The 19,413-nt window shown below is 39.6% G+C and overlaps 1 protein-coding gene across 1 annotated transcript in view; it reads left to right on the forward strand.

Moving 5' to 3' along the window:
* erbb4b (erb-b2 receptor tyrosine kinase 4b) overlaps positions 1 to 19,413 on the forward strand; it is a 259,023-nt gene that overhangs the window by 185,266 nt on the left and 54,344 nt on the right. The window contains exons 8-14 of the mRNA XM_076108782.1: positions 505 to 618; positions 1,081 to 1,207; positions 1,978 to 2,051; positions 7,440 to 7,530; positions 8,946 to 9,145; positions 14,831 to 14,963; positions 18,252 to 18,345. Coding sequence (XP_075964897.1) covers positions 505 to 618; positions 1,081 to 1,207; positions 1,978 to 2,051; positions 7,440 to 7,530; positions 8,946 to 9,145; positions 14,831 to 14,963; positions 18,252 to 18,345 — 833 coding nt within the window. The remainder of the gene's footprint in view (positions 1 to 504; positions 619 to 1,080; positions 1,208 to 1,977; positions 2,052 to 7,439; positions 7,531 to 8,945; positions 9,146 to 14,830; positions 14,964 to 18,251; positions 18,346 to 19,413) is intronic.

The following is a 19,413-nucleotide window of genomic DNA, read 5'->3' on the forward strand; positions in this document are numbered from 1 at the left end:
TTAACACAACCCATGATGTTTTCATTTTCATTTCATTGTGAGTTTTTGCTGACGAGTGATTAGTGACTTGCCAGAGCCAACAGACTGTTATTCAGTCTCCTTTTTTCCTACAGGGTAGGTCATCCAACTGATTAGAGACTTTTAGAAATGAAACAGTTTCAAATTAAACATTCAAGATAATAGAGACACAAATTGTGAGTCGCACAAGCATGTACACATTGCATTACTTTATGGTTATTCACTGATTAGTAAATATCTAAGATTGATTATTTTATTTTTTTATTATTAAAGCATCAATTTCATAAAATATGTAAGTTGCAAGCTAAAACAATGCAAACATGAATGTTTTATCCTGCAATTCTGGAGAGAGTAAGTGAATGGAAGTGACTTTCAACACTTTGTTCTGTGATTTCTTACACTAAGTGTCACTTATTCTACTGGATGTTCCTGTGTGACTAACAGCAGCCATCTGTATTTGACATTTACGATGAATTGTTTTTTCAGATAACTTTGTGGTGGACCATAGCTCCTGTGTGAGAGCGTGCCCCAGCAACAAGATGGAGGTGGAGGAGAACCGCATTAAGTTGTGCATTCCTTGTACTGACATCTGCCCGAAAGGTAAACCACAAACAGATGTTCATATTTATTCTTCAGTAATTCATTAAGTTCACATTTATTTAGCCATTCATGAAGTTGTTGAAGTATATAATTATTGGTTATCACTGGTAATATCAGGCATGCGAAGTGCGTGTGTAGCATCTGAACATCAATACATCATTACCACATAACTTCTGAGTTTTGGGCAATTTAAATTAAGTTTTATTTTTGTTAAATATAAAAAAACGTCACTGATATGTGATAGAGACTTGCAGCTGTGTCATCCATGGACACATTCATACAAATTACTGTTGTATTAATACAAAAACAATATTGTGCATTGAAAAATGATGTACAAGCAAAATAAATGCTGCCATTGCTTACCTTTATATCTCAATTGTTTTATCATGTTGGCATTAGAAAGACATTGAATCAAACTAATGCATTTTTCTTTCTCACTTTGTTTCTCACTGTGTGTTCCAGCGTGTGATGGCATCGGTACAGCCAGCCTACAGACAGCTCAGACAGTGGACTCCCACAACATCGACAAGTTTGTCAACTGCACCAAAATCAATGGCAACCTGGTGTTCCTTATCACTGGGATCAAGGGGTGAGAGCTTAGAGCATTTAACTTATCAGAATGTTAACAGAAGGGAGCGGAATAGTAGAACTGTTATCATGTGTTGATGGTTCATGTCCTTTCTTAAGAGTAAATGTTTAAATTAAGGAAGTCTTAGATTGACAATGTTGGAATATGTTAATCAATATGATTAAACTAAAACTGAATTTGAATTATTTAAAGCCAATATTGGGATAAGATATAAAATCCATTTTTTGAGCTGAAAATATACTTTTAGCAATATTCTTTTTATTCTCAGCTCAATCAACACCTCAGCAGATGCATTCAGCACGAATACCTTTGGGACCAAATATATTGCAAATATTCATGGTTAGATGTGGGGTTTTTCACATCGAGATAAGAGTGTCCTGTTAAAGTCCAGTTTTTTTTTTTTTTAAATGTAGGCGGGGTGTTAATTGTCTGAATGTATAAATAATGTTACCAGTGTCAGTGATGGCAAGTGGGAAATGAGTATGCTGAAAGTGCCTTGAGGGTAAGAAGATGTATATGCTCATATATTACTCTATGGAGCTTAAAGAAATGTGGCATGTGTATAAGTACTAAGAAGACATACTCCACAGCTAACATGTCTTACTGATTCGATCAGATATTCTTAATTGTACTGTTGTATGGGTGAGCGCAGGTCATTTGTCATTGCTGTGATTAAGAAGCACACGGTTTATCGATATAGTTTACATTTCAGATGCTAGGATCTTTCTGTTTTTGTTTGTGTTATTCTGATCTCCAATTATCATTCAAAGGGATGTCTATCACAACATTGAAGCTTTGGACCCAGAAAAACTCAATGTATTCCGCACCGTTCGGGAGATCACAGGTGAGGAATATCACTTGCACAGCATACATCTCTGCACATACATGCAAATTAATAAGCAAACAGAAAATGTGCTCTTCCCTTTATCCCTGCTTTTTTCGCTTTTGTGCCACATATAGTGTGCATATATGTAATGCTTGTGTGTATCTGTTTGTGTATTTGCTCAAGTCTACCTCCCCTCCTCCCCCCTGAGACTATCCACACCAAGGACAGACATTGCAGCATAAGATGAATATCAGATGAGTCTTTCAATCTCCTCTGTCTCTCTACTCCTTCTCCCTCGGGGAGTCCCTAGCCTTGAGTCCCACAGTCCCAGCTCTCCCTTCACGCACCATGAAGAAAAGATCCAGAACACGTGGTGCGCATCGTTAATCCTCTAGCTCCCCTATGACATCACTACTGCTTAGCTGCATGTATACTGTCATTTCTCCAGCCCAGACATTTAACAATGCCATCTGAAAGAAACCTTTTATCGCCGATGTGACACTCTCCCTGATGAAATGAAATATTGTTGGTGACATTTTTGACTTTTTAACGGGGGTCACATAAAGCATGAGCTTTATGAAACAGTATCCCTCTTTCTCCTTAAAAAGGTGCTAAATATGAGATTGGGAGCCTTTCAATTGTCTCTCAACGGCTCTCAAGATGGCGACGGCTGAGCTGGCGTTTGGAAGCTAACAGCGCTAACAGCGCAAACAGTGCAAACAATGGTAAAAGTAATAAAAAGCTAACACTGTTTACCTGGGAGGGAACCCGAGGGGGGGGGGGGTACTATGCTTCCGTGACAACGCCGTGTGAGTACAGTACAGAGCAGCGACCGTGAGCTAGTCAGTGAGGCACTCTCACATGCACGAACATGCACTAAAAGGACGTGCAGCCGACCTACTGTATGTCAACAAAGCAGGGAGAAGCTCAGATGAAAACACACACACACACAGAGGAAGCGTCTTCATTCTCTGCTCAAGTAGATATTATTCCACATAATGTTGCAGCAAATAGTTGTAGCTGTGGTGCTATATTAATGCTCTGAATATCGAATTAATCACCTTTAAAAATACACTTTTTTTATGTCTGATGCAGCAGGATTACATTGATTGTATTTTGATAGTACAAATATTTCTACTATATGTTACTTTCTTAGCAACTGATGGCAACTATTCTTTGAATGTAATATATGGAGTAATAATTGCATAACATTAAGTGCCAGGATAAATGTAATGATAGTGGCTACCAGCTGAGTAATACTGGGCCCTGTTCCAGAAAGCCAGTTTAGTGACAAGTCAGAGTTAGTTAACCCTGAGATGAGGGGAAACACTAGGTTTAAATTTTTTGGCCTCCGTTTTTTGCCCTCAAATGCAAATATTACACAGCATCAAGTCACACATTGCACAATATCTCTGCATTTACTTATTTTTGTGAGTGTAAGTAATATTTTTATATAACTATAAATAACGCCACGCACAGAGTTATTGTCAGCTGTCACTGACGGAACATAATTCCTATAATATTGGAGATAATTTGTTCATATGTGAGCAGGATCGTTGTGCAGAAGCAGAATGTAGTTTGAAAGGGAGTTTTTGAAATTGTCTGTGTGTAATCTCAACATGTTTTTAACAGCATTTCACTGAAAGTGTTTCAATTTACTTCAGTTGTTAAAGTAATAATCTGGTTTGTTGTTGTTCGGGACCAATTAAAGTAGTTCAGGCAGGAGTGAGCCAACTACAAACTTCTTTCTCAAAAATGCCCAGCTATTATTGATGTGTAGTATCTTCCTTTAGTGGAAAAAACAACTGACCACCGACGTCAATGATCTGAGCTCATCTGTTGGCCTATTTAAAGGTCAGCCCCTTAATCACATCCACTTGGTTTGATTTTCCAGCAAGTTGTGATAAATTGGTCAACAACGCATCGATCCTTTTCACAACAAGCACAAGTTGAAGGACTTAAAAGAGGAAAAACAAAAGGAAAGAGAATAGACAGGAACAGAGGGAAAACAATCTACTGAAATATAACAATCACAAAACAAAACAAGAGGACAAAACAAACCAACAAATCCATCTATTACTGTGTGGGGTAAGAAACCATTGAATACAACTTGATTGCCCGTGGTCCATGGTTGACTGTGCAATAGGTGCAAGGCAGAACATATTAAAATGGATTTAAACTTAAATATGAATATTCAGCAATCTCAGTCATGAGCTTAGTAATTAGCTGCTGTCTAATAGATCACACGTTGGTTTCAGATTGAAAGCTCAGAATGTGTGAAAGTAGCCACACAAATCCGGTCCTGAGTGCATTTTAAACTGATACAAATCTGAATAGAACTCTGAAGAACGAAAGTAGTTGCAATAATGTATGAACTACTTTAATTTGCAAAAAAAAAACATTTGTTTGGGTTTTTTACTCATTCTGTTTAGCGGTGGCAGTTTGAGAGCAGGTGATGGGGATAACCCATTGGCCAAACCCAATGTAGTCCGAGATGTTTGTCAGCTCAGCTTGTCATCTCTCCGAGCTGTCAAGAGAACATGACTTCTGACAGAGGCAGCCAACCTGCCTCGGTGACCCCAAGGTCACAACTGGCATTGCTCTGGCTTTCAAATGAGCTGGGAAGGGAGGACAGCTCTCCTGCTACTCAACAGCACACACGTCTCTCTCTTCTCAATTATTTTCTTTCCCTTCTTTCTTCCTTTCTTCCTTTCTTTTTTTAAATGAGTCTTGCTTTGCCTTTGCAGCATCTTCAAAGACACAGCACCAGTTTCAGGTTTCACCCAAAGAGTGGGTAATCAACTCACGCAGATTAGCGTGGGTAAGTGGGTTTCTCAGTGCTGTGGCTCGGATGTAATCGCCACAATTCAAGCACCCTTAACCTTTGCTTGTGAGCTCATGGCCTTCTTTTCTAAATGGCTCCATGCTGTAATTCGTTGTGTGCATTGTTGTGCTACTGATGTGGCTCTCAGCGGCACATGAACCCCTGCTAAGTGATCTTTTGACTTTGCTTTTTCTGCACAAAACACATCCATTGACAGGGAAGGCAAAGGCAATTAAACATAAGCATGAGGCTAAATGCAATTTTCCCATTATGTCTACATGAATTTCCATACAATTACATGTACTGTATGACTCTCTGGAATACTTCAGCATATCCTTTCTCCCAGTGAAATGTAAAGTGTGTCAAATGTATTGATGTATTCTTTTTAAGCATTAGGTTGGCTGTTTTTCTGTGCTTTCTTGTTGTAAACTAATCCCACGACGAAACCAAAACTAGCAATCCTGGTTGATCTTTCCATACTTTCTGACTTCCCAACCCTGTCTGCTTCACACTAAACCCATTCATTCCTCCAGAAGATCCACTGTAAATCCTGTGAAACAGGTCACACACAAATAGTTTGTTTATTAAAAGAGGCTCAGTAATTTCCCAAAACAGCTGAGCACTGTAGCTTTTATCGAAGGTTACTCAAAAAGTAGTAAAGAGTGCACATGGGGATTATTTACAGATGAGGATTATTCAGCATTTGGTGCAGCAGTGAGTATTCACTGCATGAGGACAGTGTACGTGGGATTGACTAAAAATTAACTACAGTGCCTGTGTTCCCTCACCCAGGGCAACAGCGTTGCTCACTGATGTGTTTTTTGGATAACAGCGGAGGTCTGTTACACAGATGCATAAGATGCATCAGACTCCACGGACAAACCTGTTGGAATCGAATGTGAAAAATATAGAATATCATCAGACTTTGTCTTGAACTCCGAAACAATAGCTTTACCAAAGAGCACAAACAAGGATCCGAGATGCCTCATCATCGACACACCATCCATCTTAGCCCCACAACCTGTCCAAAGCCCTACACTATAAAGAATATACACCAGCTGTCATCTTCACAGAGTAAAAACAGGAATACGGTATGAGACAGATTATATAATGTATCATATTTATTTTGATTGTATGTTTTTTTGTTAAAATGTAACTAATAACTGTGAATATATACAATTAGAAGTTTGGTGTCCACACAGTATTTGTACCGTCCTTGTACATGTTAGCCAAGTATTACAATAGCACAGACAAGCGTGCAGCAGGCAGTATAGCTTGTTACCTTTGTAAGGAAGCACCCGCATACCCCAAAAGAGCCCTGTGATGAAGCTGTGAGGTGCCTCAGTACTGCAGGTTTTGTCATTAAGACAATTAGTGCTGACAAGTACACTAACAATTCTATAGCGTTGCTGCCTCTGGGCAGTGCACACCATGAGGTCAGGGACAGGAATGTAATAAACAACATGGACGATTACCAAAGCTGGTTTCTGTATAAACCAGGATTCTGTATAAATACCACATAATACTTTACTAAGGATAAGAAGAATAGCTAACATGTGAGGATGCGATCCAAATTCAGCTCCTGTCTCTGAGCCCCGGTGTGTTATTCCTCATAATTACCCAACTTTTTTTTTTTTTTTCTCATTTCTTCATCACACACTTTTGATATGCATTTTGCTCAGAGACCCTGCCACTGCTCAGCTGGGATTGATACGACAAACGAAACGATGTTGACGAACTGATAAAGGTGTTGTTGAAGGTTATTGCTGTCTTGTCAACAAGCCATGAGGGGCCTTCTTCTCTGCAACGCTGCTTACCTTGCTCCACCATCCCTCCCTTTCTGGATAAACTTTGTATCCCGAGTGAGGAAAACACAGTTTATTATAATGGGAGTCAAAAACTGTTCATTGATTAGAGAATGCACCACACTGCCCACAAGGCTTTTCTCACCATCCACTGCTCTCTCTCTCTCTGGCTGGTTGCCCCTGTGTTTTCTTTTGATGTGTTACCAGAACTTCCCTTACTTCCACCTTCTTATCACCGCTCTTCACCCTGCTCCTCGCATTTTTGCCCTGGTCTCATAGTCTCATCAAACTGATTTGTTTGTTGGCTTGGGGATTGTACCCCCCCCCCCCCCCACACACACACACACCTTTTCCCAACTAAATATTTCATATATCTAAATACATTATTGAAAATCCTAGCCACAGCCATCTTCTCAGGTATTCATTTAATCTTTTAAATGATTCAAAAGTAGAGGGGCAGGTTAAGAAAATGCAAAAATATTGATCAGACTTTACACTGGTCATAGCTGGCACCAAACTCCTCTGTGGAATTTCTGCCCATAACGGTTTGTTTTGGCTTAGAGGTGCTCGGCTGCTATGAAATGAGACTCAGGTGGTGTACTTACTGTGGTCCTGGAATGTTGCTAAATCCAGAGGGATGACAACTATCCCTACTCATTTTATTCACGTCACAGTGTGAAATAGAGGATATGATAGACAGCTGAAATTAGTCTGTCAGTACTGGTGACTCATCACAGTATAACCAGAGTGTGTGTGTGTGTCTGTGTTCCCATTTAGGCTTTCTGAACATCCAGTCTTGGCCTGACAACATGACAGACCTGAGTGTTTTCTCCAACCTGGCAACGATAGGGGGAAGAGCGCTGTACAGGTACACGTCTGAGAATATTATACATTTTGCAATTTTTTTGAGTCTGAGTGTAATTCATATCATAGCTGTGTCAAATGCTTGTAGTGTTATTTTGTGGCAAAGAAATGTCAGTTTTCTCTGAAAGTCGAGCTCTTTTGGTAATTAAAAAAAGAGTAAATTTAATAATGATTGGATTCATCAAATGTATTAAACAATCCCACTAAATCAGTGACAATGTAATCAAAATGGTACATGATTGAAGGTTCCCTGTGGAGTTTCCTTGTAAACAAACCCTTTTTACATTGAGTAGTACGCACCAAAACATAATCCGCCTTTGTTGACACATTGCCGCATTAGCTAAAACTGTTTATCGCATCAAATCGCATTATGCACTGTACTGTATGCACTTATATAAAAACTGCTCCGCAGCACTACTAGCAGTCAAAAACTCCACAGGACACCTTTAACGTACAGACATTGTTGACGTAACAAGGACAATAATACAAGTGGCTTAGGTTATGTATTTAAATAATGAATGTGGTTTGGTGGGTTATTATTCTATAGTCAGTAAGTCACTAAGAAATATGGCTTGGTACCACAGAATCGGTTGGTGGACAAAACATATTTTTGTCATGGTTTTGTTTTGACATTTAAGAAGCCGATTTAGTTGTTTTAACTCAGATGAATTTGAGTGGTTTTTCCAAAGGTTCTTGAAAGTTTGCTATGACATTTGGATGGAAAAAAGTGAGCGTCAGTGCGGCTGATAGCATAGTGGGATGTAGTGTGTGTGTGTGTGTGTGTGTGTGTGTGTGAGTGTAGGCATGTGGATGCTCTTGTGTGTCATCCACCTGCAGATGGAAACAGCAGGCTGCAGTACAAATTACAGCCTGCCATCCACCTTTATCCCATGCTTGATCCCGCATAATGTCTGTCTTTCTGGCTCTGACACCCCACTGGCCTCCTGTCATTTTTAAACTGTGCAAGTCGGGCGTATGGGGGACGGGTGGGGGCTTTGAAGAAAAGAAGGAAGAAAGAGAGTGTTCAATATGTTTAAGTTTTGTGATTGCGGCAGCATATAGCAAAATGTGGCCACAAAGAAAATATATAAAATAAGAATTAAGCAGATGCAGAGTATTTATTGAAGGTCGACAACACTAGAACATTAAAGGTTCTAACTGGAACATGTTTAATAATCTACACACCTTATTATTGTGAAATGATGATATTATAATGATGAGTGATTATAATTGTGCACAAGCAAGACCACGGAGGAGATAATCTGTTACCTTTATCTTACTCCATTGTTAGTGTTTCTTCAAATTAAGTCCACACTGGAATGTTGCTACTCGTTTCCCCATTTTCAGAACTAAAACATTTTTCTTTCTTCTTACTTCTGCCCTCTCCTCCTCTCACCTCCACCCATTCTTCCCTCTCAGTGGGATCTCCCTGCTGGTGTTGAAGCAGCAGGGCATCTCATCACTGCAGCTCCAGTCCCTGAGAGAGATCAGCGCTGGGAATGTCCACATTGCAGAGAACAGCCAGCTTTGCTACTACAGCACTGTGAACTGGACAAGACTGTTCCGTGCTCCAAACCAGAAGGTTCTCATGCGCAACAACCAGAGCCCAAAGAAGTGCTGTAAGTTCATACCCAAACCATCACCAACTTCATAAACCTATCAAAACAGTTTCCCTTGGTTCACCGTGGAACAAGGGCCAAAGACACAACCATTTAACTGCACTGTTGACGAGTTTGATTCTGCACGGTTGAAAAGAAAAAGTAATGTAAATCACTGTTTCCCCAAAATCTATATAAAGGCATGATGGAAGCATGCAAAGCAACTGTTGTTACAAAAAAACATCATTATGACATATCAACCAAGAGTGAAGCATGCATTTTACAAATTGTGTGTTATGACACATTTGCCCAAAACTGTAACTAATATAGATATACAGTATATAGATAGATAGATAGATAGATAACAAATACAGTACCATTGACAATCACAATTTGTTTAAGAAAACACATATTTTGTTTAGCTCTACATGAAAGAAAAGACTGGAGCTCCTGCTACTCTTAATCTTGTTTACCAGCCCAGTTTGTTTTCTTGCTGAAATGTGTGCTGATCACAAATAGCATTTGCCTCTATCCCATGTTTGTCTCTTGGAATCTTACAGCCAGTGTCATAACACGTAAAAAAGTTGATAAAGTTGTAAACAGCCATTGCTCACTTTTATAAACGGTGATGGATTGTTATGTTCTTCTCTTGCCTTCAATATCATTTGTGCAGCTCAAAGCACCATCAGTTTATTTTGTTGTTTTTTTTGTTTCTAAATGTATTAACATTTATAAATAGGTTACAGATTGAAAGATTACGGAGATATATGTTAAGATATATGTTTGAGATTTACTCTGGAACAAAGGCCTCAGCCTCACACACTAATGGTTTGACAGAATTTGTGATTGCTGACCTGACACAAATTCATTTTTAGACAACACTATGAGATCAACGCCACAACTCGATTATTTTGGGAGGAAGTCAAATCTGTCATTTCTGCTCAGGCAGTTTGATATCCAGTTTTCTGGGTGAGGAAATCAGCTTTTTTCATAACTTAACTGTGCTCCCGCACAAGGCAGCATTGATGCTACACATGTAATAGCAGAAATATGCTTGTCATATCTATTATTCTGTCTGTCGTATGAATATAGCTATTATCTCACTCATTTGTAAAGACAACTAAAAACAATAATCTAATAATTGGATTTAATTAACCAACAGAACCATTCAGATCTGAGGAAATTAAATTACGCAACTATCTGAAGTGATGAGACAAAAATTGTGTCTCTAAAAATGGAATAGCTTTTTATTATATCACTGCCACAAGTGTGAAGACATTATTCATTTATGCATAATGTTCATTAATGAGCCAGTGTTTGCATTATTGAGTTGGCCCCTTTTCACTATTCATGTGCTCCTTTCCCCTGGGCAGTTGCTTAGTGTTGGGCGTACACACACACACACACACACACACACACACACACACACACACACACACACACACACACACACACACACACACAACCCTTACTTCTATCTGTGTGAGGACACTCATTGACATAATGCATTCCCTACCCCCTTTCCCTCACCTAAACCCTCACAACTAAATGCCTAACCCCAATCTTTACCCTCAATTCTAATTCTAACCTGAACCTTAAATACAAACATGAACCCTCCAACAGGCCTTTGAAGAGGTGAGGACAGGCTGTCCAGAATGTCCTCACTCCGAAGGTCTATAACTCAAATGGGTCCTCACAAAGATGGATAGAAGTACACACAAACACCCCTCTCTCCCTCTCTCTCCCTCTCCCTCCCTCCCTCTTCAGTGATTTTGAGGACACACACACAGCTCTCCTTGACATGGCTCTGCATGTGTGCATCAGACTGTGTGCCCTTATAGGGCAGCAAAGACAGAGGAGAAAGAGTCTGTATGTGCCCGTATATTTATTCAAGAGTGTGAGAAGTTGTGGTGGTAGTAACGTCATTAGGTTATTGGAGAAACCTGAAACCGAGGTAGCACTTTCTATAAGATGGAGCACTTGTGCTAGAGTTATTGTTAGCTAGCACAACTAAAAATGTAATCATGTTTTGTGCAATCACGTGTTTTAGTCAAATCTTACTTAAACAAGATTACAAAACAGTTTTCTTCCAGGTAGCACAAGGTCAAGGACAATTATCCACTGGATTGATGTTGTAGGGTTGAAGACGTTCCAACACTCTCCTAATCAGTTGAAATTAAAAGTTATATTTGCTGTTATTTTTGCTCACCGATTAAGGCCAGAAGATGTTTGGCTGTTCATTTATGAGCTAGAGTTGAGTGTTTTGGCAGTTCTTTGTGGTTCTGATTGCAGATGATGTCCTGTCTTGACAGGGTGGCTCTCCTTAAGTCTGCCTGTTTTTGCTTTGGATGATACTTAAAACCTATTCCTTGTGCATTAAGCTGCTCAATTTGTTTTTACTGAAGTATCATTTGACAGTCAGAACTGGGTTGAAGTCTGGTCATGAAGAGTAATACTGCTCTTTTGAGTTTTGACTGAAAAATTGCTTCAGAGGAATGTTGTTAAAAGGAAAGCGTTTGGTTAACCTCGTTGTGCAAACAACAAAGTCAGACACCTTTAAACTGTGTTGCCTGTAGAAAAGAAGGACTTTGTTTAGCAATAAAATGTCAGTGCTTTATAATGCTGTTTTTAGAGCGCAGGCCTTAGGTTAAAACATGAGGGAGAAATGTACTTTGTGTTCTTCACACACATTTTCAAAAGGTCAAATCTTGGGCTAGAAACTGTTAATTAGCACCATCAGTGAATACCATCTCAGTGGAATAAACCCAAGTCAGAGAGGGCTGTTGCATAACCGTACTTTTCTCAGTAATGTCTTAAAGGCTGAACGCTGCAGACACACGGTAAACACAAGAGAGCTTTAGAGTTTAAATGATCGGAGCCATTGTTAATGATATAAGTAACACCTGTGCTTTTTTTACTATAACGAGTCAAAATGATCTGCAGTAAATATTGAAAACAATATGACATAGTGTGCACAATGTGGAGTAAGATTGTAGTCAATGATCTTTACAAAATATTCCAACTGATGGAAGCAAATGTGGTCCTCTTACAAAATAACAGACGTGATTACATGAGCACATTTCAGCCAGTCAGTGGTGGCGGCCATGGTGCTACTGTAATGTTCAGATTATATCGATTGGGCCACTGGAGTCAATGGTTCTAATGATGACTCCATGCCAAAAAAAAGCTCTTTTAGTTTTTCAAGATTTAAATAAAAATTTTTTTTTTTTAAATTAAATTAATAAAAAAAATGATTGAGCCTTGCCTTGCTTTCAATGTTGCTTTCTACAAGGCCTGCTAATGCAATATCTCACAAACTCCTGGGGATTTCTTCAAATTTGGCACCAACGTCCACTTGGACTGAAGGATGATTATATGTTGGAGGTCAAAGGTCAGGGTCACTGTGACCTCACGAAACACATTTTTGGCCCCTAATTCAAGTAGTCATATGCTAATTACAACTCTTTCACACAAATGTCTAATAGGGTAAAATAAGGATGTGATGACATCTTGGACAGACGTGGATGTAAACTGCAACTTTGCTGGTTGGCGAAGGCACACAGCTGCGGTTATTCTAGATAATGTTCACCCCAGTTCTGTGATGGGCTCTCGTTATTTTCATTACATTTTTTGTCCTATTCCTTTGATTTGACTGTTTTTCCCCCGCTCTTTGTTCCGTCTTCCTTACTTCTTTCTGTCTTTATTTCTCTCTCTCTCTCATAATCATGATCATAGCATGTACTCCTGTCTCCCAAGGCACCTGACAGCCCAAGCCCCATGGGCTTTTTTTTTTCCAGCCATGTCAGAAACATCTGAAGAGCTTATCTTTTTGATCTTGCTAGTGCTCCTCTTCCCTTGTTTATTTCCTTTTTTTCAGCACTCATCATTCCTCCCTCTCCTCATTTTTTCCTCTGCATGGTCAGTTTACTTACGGCGCTGGAAGCCCACCAGAGGTGGTCTTGTCTCTTGTGGAAGGCAACGCTTTCATCCTCTGCCCTCAAAAGAAACACTTGACTTCTTTTTTATCCATGGATCTGCATCCTGTCAGGGTTTTCTTTTGCAATCTGAACATGCTATGGCTGATGCCTAGCATATCCTCTGGCTTACATGTGGCCAGGACCTCAAAAACAGCCGCGGCCTTGTCATAACCATGTTCATAGCTATGGAGAAAAGAAGAGAAAACTCCATTATAAAATCCACTGACAAGGGGGAAATCATGTTAGATGCAGATGGGATGATAAAGGTTCTGGATGTATTTACAGTGCTGTCATCACGCTACTTCAGCCCTCTCGTTTTGTCACTGTAATGCTCTCAGATGTAACAACCTTTGTAGAAACGAGTGCTGTGGAACAAAAGAGAGCGAGAGAGAGAGATGAGAGATCCAGAGACAAGAGGAGAATAGATGCAATAGCCTGAGTATTTTGGTACTATATGAGAAATAGTGAGGCAGATACACAGAGCGCATACAATCTGGCTCTTTTAATGCTTGGAATTCAGTGGTGGCTTTTATCATGGCATAGCATGACTATCCCAAACACCAAAACATACATGACTGTACTATCTAACTGATTGCAGCTATGAATGTGTGTGTTGAAAGCAGATACTAGCTTTTATGGATTTAAGCTACTAGAAAATCTGTAGTTCTAATATTCAACATCTGTATATTTTACACACCAAACATTATGAGAAGTGCTGAACGGCTGTGTTTCAACCTTTCAAATAAATCCAGACAATAAAGTTCCCGGTCTGAGGATTCACCCTCATTTTCTGAGCTAAATCAACAAGTCTGCATGGCATCTGCAGGTGCTTTCGAGGTCCCACTAGTGCTTCATCACTGTCGGCTCAGCATCTTTTTAATGAAGCAGGACAGCGCTCTCCTTTGCTCTCTCTACAGTGAGCCATATCACAGAGTACTTCACACACATATGCATAAATAGAGACAATGTATATAAACACAGAGCACACTGTACAGCATATGCACTCACGTTGGATAGCCATCACAGTCCCTTGACTATAAAGAGCTAATTAATGTAATGTTTTGAAAAGCGTTTGAAAACTGTTGACGTTATCGGATGGGAGTATTTTGTGGGAGGGACTAGGTATTCTTTAACTTTTTCCATGAGGGTAGTTATTGTGTGAATGCTCAATTTACTGAATATACATCCTTCAGCACGTCTTTTGAGCCCTACACCTATTCCTCGGTCTTGCTGCAATTACTCCTGGCATTTTTTAGGAGAATCGTCCCCCACAAAAAACACACCTTTCATAGACCACAGCATATTCACAGCTGCTGCTCTCTGGAGGCAACTAGGATAAGATGAAAATGTTTTTACATTTTGGAAAAACATGGATGTAAACTGCGTCTTGACCAGTATGGAGGAATACAACCATGAGGCTGTAATTCTAGTTATTGCATGTATTGTGCGTGTAACATTTTTCTGGTTGTAATGCTTTGTATTTGGTTTTTATTTTTAAATATAATGCACATTTTACATAAAAGTGTGTTTTGCTGATATTGCTCATTGATATGTGTTAAATGTACAGCCCTTTGAGACATGCTTTGTGATATTTGGCTTGATAAAGACCTTACGAGCAGACACAAACACACAGACGCACAGTTTTGTTGAATGTTGTTAACTACAACATGGATGTAATTCTTTTTGGTCATGCTGTGTTTCTTTTTGTGTGTGTGTGTCTAATGAGCAGCCAAGGAGCGCATGGTGTGTGAAACGCTGTGTTCGGACACCGGGTGTTGGGGTCCTGGCCCAGACCAGTGCCTCTCCTGCAGATACTTCAGCCGTGGACGGACCTGTGTGGATACCTGCAATCTTTATGAAGGGTGAGTTACGCTTCATTCATGCATACAGATGACTCCTGACTGGTAGATCACATAATGTGTTGTCCTCTGACTGTCGTCAGGTCCTGATTGCGTTTTAGGTTTGCCCACATATAAACGTGTACATCTCTTCAACTAACCACTACAATCAATGCATGTCTTCATCTCTTTCTGCGTGATGCAAAAAAAAAAAGAATGTTAACCACCAAATCATATCACAAAGTCTGGTTCATTTCAGATCAGTCTTAATACTTCGAACATCCCTTTTACATATATTTTCCCCCTTTTCTTTTATAAAAAAAAATCCCTGTTAAATGCTGATCAGTTTCTTATAAATTGAAAGACAGTAACTATATACTTCATAAAGTGGCTTTTCCACCCTAATAAAGTCCTTTACAATGGATATCTTAAATGTAAATTGTAAATTGCATTTCTGAATTTTAAATTCACTTTTCAAAGAAAGCAAGTTTTTTGGCAATTGATGTACCAATGTATCAGTATAGTTTGTTATGTTTCCTCCTGCGAGACGACACTATAAGTACAGTTGGCATCAGACAGGATCCTCTGGTGGTGACACAGTTCTTACTTACTAACCGAAAGTGAACAATAGAAGAATCTTCTGCTAGTGTGCTGTGAAACACCTGGTTTTCTAATATTATGTTTTAAAGCAAATGAACGAAATGTTCACCCAATTAGCTCTGATAAAATATAATTTTTACAAACAATATGAAAACGTGTGTGGAAACATGTTTGAGACATGAGACAACTTCTGTCTGAAGTCCACACAGTGTGGTTTGTAAATGATTCACTAATGTAACTGTGCTTTTCAAGTAATCAAGTACGTGACCGAACTCCTTCCAGAGTGAAGCAGCAGTAAAATGTGTTCCACTGATCAAATCAAGGACAAATATAGAAACATCCATCAACTCATCCTTTTCAGCTATGAACATGAATGATGCCATTTTTCAAATAATCCTCAATTGTCGGAAGACGTGCTGGAAAATCAGCTAATAAAAACTTAAATTCCAGCTCGAAAACACCCCAAGGCTCTTTGTTACAGCTTTCAAGTTCAGCAGTCATTTTTTTCTGTTTACTATGGATAATATTTAAGAGCCGCAGGGTAAATAGAAAAATTAAAGACGCGGTGGTTACTCTCTGTTTAAAAGACGCCTGTGCAGAGTGGCAAAACAATGGGGGGGCCTCTACTTAAAAAGGAAGTATCGCTTAATGTCATCCTATTCTCACAAAAGACGGTGACAAGATTAAACCCACGAGGGGTTTTATTAATAACAATTTAGATTTATTTTTTCCAGAAGTGCTGGAAAGACGCTTTTGAGTTCAGAGCCCATATATGATCAAAAAAATCTTTGGTGGCCCACATTGGAGAGGAGTGAGGAGGACCAGAGGGTGCTGTTCGGGCAGGGGGGCTAGGCGTGTCACTGCGTGTCACAGTCACTGCTTGCGCACGGGGCCACGCCCTGCCTACCTGTCCATCTGCGCGTCAGCACCACCCACACCGTCAGCGTTACCAGCACATCATCTACCAAATATAGAGCTTCACTGAATGCAAACCCAACCCTTCCCTCTGAGCATTGCCACACTGTGTGTCTCACGAGTCACACTTGAAATGTTTCATATTTCGTCACTATTTGATGCCTTTATTTGGTATCTGCTCAGCGTGGACCCATCTAATCAAATCTCCTAGTTAAACTGTTTTTGTTAGAGCACCTTTATTCCTCTGTGGAGGTACAGCAAGTCTACAATAACAAGGATAGCATGACGCTATGCAGAATTTACTTCATATCAAGTGTGAATGACAAAAACTCAGGACTTGCGTAGCCACAAGATAGCCCTTTTTTAGCCTCCGTAGCTCATTTACACATGGCGGTCAGACAGCAGAAAAATCGCCTTACACTTCAAATGAATTGTTCTTTGTTGTTGAAAATGTTGGACGTGATTGTTCTAAATGCCAAAAACTGCAGTTTTAGTTGTCTGTGTGAACATACAGGTCCAGCAGTACGGAATAAAAAAAAAGCCATTTGAAATGAATGTTTTTGAATCAAATTTATATAAAGGTTTATTATTCACAGCAAATGTGTTGCTGTATCTTTGTATTTGTCCCAGAAAAAGCCAGAAAAAGCAGTTAGGCCGAATACAGCAGAACATCAAGCCATATAAGCTTTAAGCGTCAGTGATATCCTCCAGCTACACGGCAGCCTTTATTATTTCAACCAGCACACACCCAGACAAAGGCTAACCTCCCCTGACTCTTGGAAGGTTTTATGAAGGCCAGATGAAGCATAATTAATAGTAATTTGATTTAGATCCCACTGGGCCGACGACATTTTTCCTTTTTATTACGAGAACATTCTGTTTTCCTTCACTGACCAAAAGAGAAGTACCCAAAAGTCATTCTCCTTGTCCTGTAGCGACAAAGGTAAAGTGCTAACTCAGCCGCACTGTGGTCAAATTTAATGACTTTTCGAGGCCACTCTGGTGTTCTACTATTATAAGGGGATTTCAGAAATTGAATAACAAGGCACTTAATTTAATTGATTTTTGAAAGCATTGCACCCCTCGCAGGTACTGCACCTTTTCAACTGCGTCGACCCCCTGCGTGATAGTATCAGTATTACAGTTAGCTAATTAGCTACAATGCTTGTGGGTTTAAGAATAATGTGTGTGTGTGTGTGTGTGTGCGCGCAAGTATGTGTGTGTTTGAGACTGCATATTGATGTTATCACTACATACTGACCTTTATTTTGAAAGTAACTAATGTAATAAATGACCCTCGTACTAGCAGATGAAAACAGAAGTAAACCAACGTGTCTATCACTTTCAATCCCTCCCTCTTGCTCCATTGTTCTGGAAATGACATCCTGGACATGAACCAAACATTATTATTACATTTTGCAAAATATAATGTGATATTGACTTTGACATTCATATTTAGCAGGAATTCAACGGATCACTGCTTTTGGATTGTTTTCTTTCTTTTGCACAATTTGTCCATGAGGCAATTTCACTGAATTAGCCGATTTATATCGAATGAAAATATACTAAATTGAGTGTTTTGCATGCGAGTGCTGCATCACACTTACATTTGTATTAATCATATGACACATTTACTTTGTATTATTCTGCTATATGTACTATCAATAATGGCTCAGGACACAAAGCCATGTTATTGCTCTATTTCACAAATAATGTTTTGCTTTCCCTCTTGTCTCTCACCCCTATATCACTCTCTTTTCCACACCCATCTTCATCCCTTCCCTCCTTGTCTCTCAGGGATATTCGAGAGTATGCCAATGAGTCCGTGTGTGTGGAGTGTGATGCCCAGTGCGAGCGAGCTGACGATGACTCCTTGACCTGCACTGGTCCGGTAAGCTTGCTTCTATACAACAATAGTAAGGCAGACATTGAAGCACTCGTTGTCATCTTAATGTAGACAGAGAACGGGGCTGTTGTTGCAGCAGTTTGTTTATGTTATGATCTTGTATCTATTCATTGAAGAGGAATGGGAGGATTATTCCATTATTGAAAGAAGAACTGCAGCCTCATGTGTCTTAAAGCTAGACGCCATGGAGCCAATGTCTCATCTTAGTTATACTGTGACAGTGAAAATCAAACTAAAGGCAAGACTGACCTTTTTAAACTAAGGTGGCTGACGATATTCTGTGTTTCTCCTATTGTCAACAAATCCCATGAAAAGACCAAAACCAACAATGAATCGAACCAGCTAAAAGCAGAATTGGCTTAAAGGGTCAAGTTGTTGTTTTCAGTGTTGAGCCCCCCAAAGAGGAGTGTTCAAGGCCAGAGCATTACTTCACTCACCACAAACCAAATGACTTGGAGCTGCAGACATTCCCTGTGGTCATCTTAGACTATGATTAATTATTGTATTAGCAGTCAAAGTGTGCCTTTTAGCTGCGCTATTGATTATGTCTCATGTTCTGAGTCAAAGGTAAAACTGATGGTTTAAGCCAAGATCAGCATTATATTGCATGCTAATTTGCAGTGGGTTTTTATTCAGCACATGTAAGTTTGTGACTGTATATTCATCTGAATTAACCATCAAAAATGTATTGAGGGACAGACATTTATTTTTATTTATTTTTTTAAATTAAAAGTAATTGATAGTTGTTTTTTTTTATCCAAAAGCCTTTTGTACTGCACAAGCTCTTAGAGAAGCACGGACGCTCTTTGAAAGATTGTTTGGTCGCAGCTGTACATTAGGAAAATGCCAGAGTGGAAAGAAAATCCCTGACCTTCATTTCTGTATGCCTCTCCTGCACACTACACCCACAGCCACATGAGGCCCCTGACCCTGCGCTTTCTCTTAAAATCGCATCTCGCTGTTTGATAGAGAGGGATGGTTTGCGACAGATGCAAGCCAGAGGGGCCATGTGCTGTCTTTTGTGTCGCATCACACTCTGTCAGATAGTTTGCC

The sequence above is a fragment of the Anarhichas minor genome, unplaced genomic scaffold, assembly GCF_050575085.1.
Source record: "Anarhichas minor isolate MPS153535 unplaced genomic scaffold, ASM5057508v1 ptg000004l, whole genome shotgun sequence".
Lineage (NCBI taxonomy): Eukaryota > Metazoa > Chordata > Actinopteri > Perciformes > Anarhichadidae > Anarhichas > Anarhichas minor.